General features: G+C 44.9%; 1 protein-coding gene across 1 annotated transcript; it reads left to right on the top strand.

Moving 5' to 3' along the window:
* The first annotated feature begins 262 nt into the window (after nucleotides 1–262).
* LOC110020930 lies at nucleotides 263–2,387 on the top strand. Its single transcript, XM_020719228.1, has 2 exons — nucleotides 263–1,439; nucleotides 1,530–2,387. The coding sequence occupies exons 1-2, from the start codon at nucleotides 465–467 to the stop codon at nucleotides 2,373–2,375; spliced, it is 1,821 nt and encodes a 606-aa protein (XP_020574887.1). The 5' UTR covers nucleotides 263–464; the 3' UTR covers nucleotides 2,376–2,387.
* The last annotated feature ends 2,430 nt before the right edge of the window (nucleotides 2,388–4,817 follow it).

Here is a 4,817-nt window from a genome sequence, read left to right as displayed (position 1 = left end):
AGACTCCAATCATTTACTGTCACGTGAAAACTTTTTTACTCAAAAGACGTAATATTTTTTTTTTAATAAGAATTTTCTAGAGAATTTATGACCTTAAATATTTACAATAAACTAAGTACAATATTTAATTGATTTTCTACATTACTGTGAGATCTAGTAACGCATTTTTCTCGGAAGTAGCGCGCATGTCCCTTATAAAACGTCAACAATGTCGCTCCATCAGCATTCAATAGTCATCAATCAGCACCGCTAACGGTCACATTCCAAGACTTAACAGTGAACGTCTACCCTGTAAATTTTCACGGCCGCATCTCATTTTCCGGCGGGTATGGTGGAGAGCTCCAGCTCTGCACTTAGCTTCTTCCTCTACGGTAAATTCATGGCTTTCTCTTTGAGTTTTGAGCATTATTTTTGTTCTATAAGATTTTTGTTGTGAGGTTGGGGATCCGATCAAGCTGTACTGGATGGATGGGAAGCGGCTGGATCTGGATGCCCCTCTTCTCTCCTTCCGGAGAATCACAGTTCCGGGGAACAGTGAAGAGGTTTCCTTACCGCCGCCTCTGCGGCGGAATAATACTCTTCCGTTCCACAACTCGGAGCTGAAGTTCGGTCAGGTGGCCGTGCCTTTCGAATGGGAGAAAAAGCCTGGTCAGCCGAAGGATAGCTCCGTCGCGATAACTAAATTTGAGGTGAATCCAGCGGTCCCGAAGCTTCCTCCTGGTCGAAGCTTTAAGGAGAGTGGAGTGGATTGGGCGAATGGTGCTTCGTTGCCCCCTGAATCTGAGACTGTAGTTGGAGCCCTAACGTCGGTAGCTTACTCGTCGGGTTGGCGCGATGAGAAGGAGAAGGGGGAAGATGAGGAGGAAAGTTATTCGACGGTGTGCGATGAAGAAGATGATGCATTCTCCGACGCACGGGATGCTTTTTCGTGTGCGGATTCTTTTTCCGTGAGTGCCGGTGCTGGTGGTAAGGATTCTTTAAGGAGATTCACGAAGGATTTACAGTTGAAGGAGTTCATGATGGATCGGTTTCTGCCTGCTGCGCAGGCTATGGCTGAGAATTCTTCGCAACGAACTTGGAGAAAGCCGAGCCGGGCTAAAGTGGATGAGGGCGAGAATTCCGGGAGCCAGACTATACGGAGGAGTCGGTTTCTTCGAGACTATCAATATCATGTTAACAGAGCTCAGCTCCATGGTATTGAGCAAGAGGAGGAGGGAGAGGAGGAATATGATGATGACTATGGAAGTTTTGGAGGCTCCGGATTTTTCTCCTCCAAGGCCTGTGGATTGATTCAGCGGTTTTGCTTGAAGAACCCCGTTGGTCCTTTGAATTCTGTTCCAGGTTTGAAATCCCAAGGCAGGCCTCAGCAAAGAAACCCCAGTAGGAGGAGTCAGATTAACGTTTTGCATCATGCTTCTCTAGGGCAAGCGGAGGAAGAGGTGAAATCGCATTTTAATAGCTAATCTTATTGATTATTTATGCTGCAAGTGTTTTTGTTGATTGTTTGTATTGCCATGTTCTTTGCTCAGGATTCTTGGGAGGCAGTCTACAGGTACAAACTGAATCGCGGATATTATCCGCACAGGAATGATGGGAGCAAGTTGATTTGCGAATCCAACCAGCTTACAAGTTGGAGTGATTCTCAAATGTTTGATGGTTCATCCTTTTTCAATACCACCGACAAACATGAGGATTCAAAGAGAGAATCAGGGAGTTGGAAGACAGGGAGCTCTGATCAATGTGAGAGAGTTAATGAAAGTTATTGGGAAACAACTTATGTTCATGGCAGGCTGCAAGGGTCAGGTTCCACCAGTCCTGCAACGGAGAGACCACTTACTCAAAATTCTCTGAGTTTACCAGAGACTCCAGATTGTAAGTTGGCTTTTGCAAACATAGCTTCAGATACAAAGACAGTGACGGAATCTGCTGGGAATAGTTCTGCGGTAGAAGACGAGTTTCAGCTGACAGAAGAAAGTTTTGTTTCTGAAACTTCTGAAGGATATGCATTGCAGTCAAGATCCTCCAAGATTGCTGAGCCGGGCTTTTCATTATACTGTGGAAGATTAAATGGGGTGGAGACACATGAAGATGGCTATGATAATAGTGAAAACAAAGATGATGAATTCACTTTGAAAGTTGATCTTCTGGAGAAGAAAGATGATTCTCTTGCATTGTGTCTATTTCCTCCTTTATTACCCACATCTCCCTCTGACTCTTGGCTTCAGCGTACATTGCCATCTGTGTCTTCTAAAGGTCAACATCAACAGTCTTTTTTGGGTATTCTAAACCATCCTAAAAGACGAGCTTCATTGGCATCATCTGGTGGCCACAAGTCAGTAACATATGGAAAACCCTCCAACTTGCACCCTCGTTAAACAAGATTTGTGAAGGTGCGTTTTTCAGTTGTTTTGCATTAATGAAAATTGAGAATATCTTTACTTTTTACATTTTAACTGGTTTTGGCTGCTTGAGGTGGAGATCCCGACTAGAGAGGATGACACGGCTCCATCGACTCTTGCCCCGCCCTGCTATTGCTAGGATCCGATCGGCCACCTCCCGGATGGCCTGGGTTTGGCTGGGGGCTTTGAACACCGGTGTAGCAGAGCAAAGACTGCAGAAATTGACTCTGACGACTCTTGCATAGGGAAAAAGCGAGGTGTAACAAAAGCTACAGGTTGCTTGCTACGACTTGTTGCTTATGGGATCATGAGGAGATCCTGTTGTTGTTGCTATAGGGAGAGGATGCAGGAGATGAGCATCATGATGGCAGGGATAGCCAAGCCTAGTGTCCAGCTCACATTGCTCTGGATATAAATAATGAAGATGGATGGAGAGGAAGAGATTTAGGACATCAAGATAGAGAGCAACCACGACCCAAATGTACTCGTCGTAGGTATAACACTTGATCAAGTTGTCAGTGTCGTAGATGAGAAAGGCCGAAAAGATGAGAGCGCCAAGTCTGTCGAATACGACAACAACTTGATCAAGTTGTCGGTGTTGTAGATGAGAAAGGCCGAGAAGACGAGAGCGCCAAGTATGCCGAATACGGCAACAGAGGTTGGTCTAAGTGGGAAGAACATCTGAATAAAGCTTGAGGAAACAGTGAACAACCCAAGAAATACAAAGTTTAGTGGATGTTTCTGTTGGTAATGGTAAAGTGGGCTCATCAAGATAAGAGACAGGAAGGCAAGAACGAGAGCGAGAGAAGGAGATCCGATTCAGGCGTATAGAATCCACCAGAGGATGAGAGAATGGCGGTGAGGGTAGCTATAGCACGGACTTGCATCTGGAGCGCAGCAATGTAGACGGAAGCCTCCTCCAGAGAGTGCAGCCATAGCACAAACCTGCATCTGGAGCGCAACAATGTAGTCGGAAGCCTCCTCCAGAAGAGTCGGGATCGAGACCCTCCGACATCTCGAAACAAGCCTGCCAATGACTCTTGCCTTGCACTTGAGAAACTGCGACCTCTTCTTCTTCCTGACAGAGAAGCCATCATAGACAACCGAGAAAAACTTCGGCCACGCGGGGCAGCAGACTTCTGTGAGTGGATTTGGCTGCTTGAGATTGAGATTCCGATTAGAGAGGATGGCACGACTCCATCGACTCTGGCCCCGCCCTGGTATTGCTAGGATCCGATCGACCGCCTCCCAGATGGCCCGGGTTCGGCTGGGGCTTCAACCGTCGGTGCAGATCTGCGGACACGGAGAAGGGTCTTGATTCTCAAGTCCGAACAAGCCGCGATACTGGCGTGTATATCCCTCAAAATCGATGAGAGGATGGAAGATGCGAGGTCCTGGACTAAGGTGTGAGCATCCATGGAGTATGGCCATGGAATCATCGGATTCTTCAAGGAGAGGCGACATCTTCTGCTTCTTGCCTTACTGCGGCGGAGATGTCGTTGATGCGCTCGCAACAAGTCGGTGAAATCGTCGTAGAGCAGGATTTAGAGAAAAAATCGTTATTCCCCTCCGTAGCAATCGAGATCGGAGTACTTTCGCCAAATCGGGCGTCATGGACCATCGGGTTATCAGATCTAGCCAACGACGAGCCGGAGAAGAAGAGCGGAGCTGGATCAGATGGCTTTGAAAAAAAAAAAGGCATCGAGGATATGGTTGGTGGATTTCGACTCCAAAGCGATCGCCAGAATCCCACTTTCCTCCACAATCGCCTCTCTCGATCGAGAAAATTTATTATTCCCCTCCCTTCCTGCACAGAGGATGGCAGGAAGGGAGTCCGACAATTCTCACAGGAGGGCTGGTTGCTAGAGTACGAAACTAGGCTCTGATACCATGTTGAATTTTAGAATAATGCGGAATACTTCAGAATGCTTGATTTTATTGATGCAAGGACTTACTAATATGGAAAGCAATAAAAACAAAATACAATAGAGAAGGAAATGAATAATAACAAAATATAAGAGACAGTTAATCTCTCTAATTAAGAAGAAAAATAAGTAGAAATTCTCAAGTTCACTCATATAATTTATAACCCTCTAAATATAGAGTTATAACAAATATGAAATATAATTATTAGTATTTTCGAGGTCTTTCAACAGTTCTGCCAAGATGTGCTGATTATTTTAATTCATCAAATGAATTTGGTCAAATAATCAAATGAGTACGTGAAATTTACATTGTAAATAAGTTAATGTCTGTTGGGCTAGTACAGAGTTGAAATGACATTAAACTGGATAAAAAGTTGATTTTAAGAAGTTCGACTCTAATAAACTCAGCATACTCCATATTTTGCGGAGTGGAGCTTAAAATCTATCCGGGTTTAAAGGAAGCGGGAATAAAGAGGGAAAATGAATATATATA

The sequence above is a fragment of the Phalaenopsis equestris genome, unplaced genomic scaffold (assembly GCF_001263595.1).
Source record: "Phalaenopsis equestris unplaced genomic scaffold, ASM126359v1 Scaffold000113, whole genome shotgun sequence".
NCBI lineage: Eukaryota > Viridiplantae > Streptophyta > Magnoliopsida > Asparagales > Orchidaceae > Phalaenopsis > Phalaenopsis equestris.
Note: the sequence above shows the minus strand (reverse complement) of the source record. Positions and strands in the feature narration are given on the sequence as shown.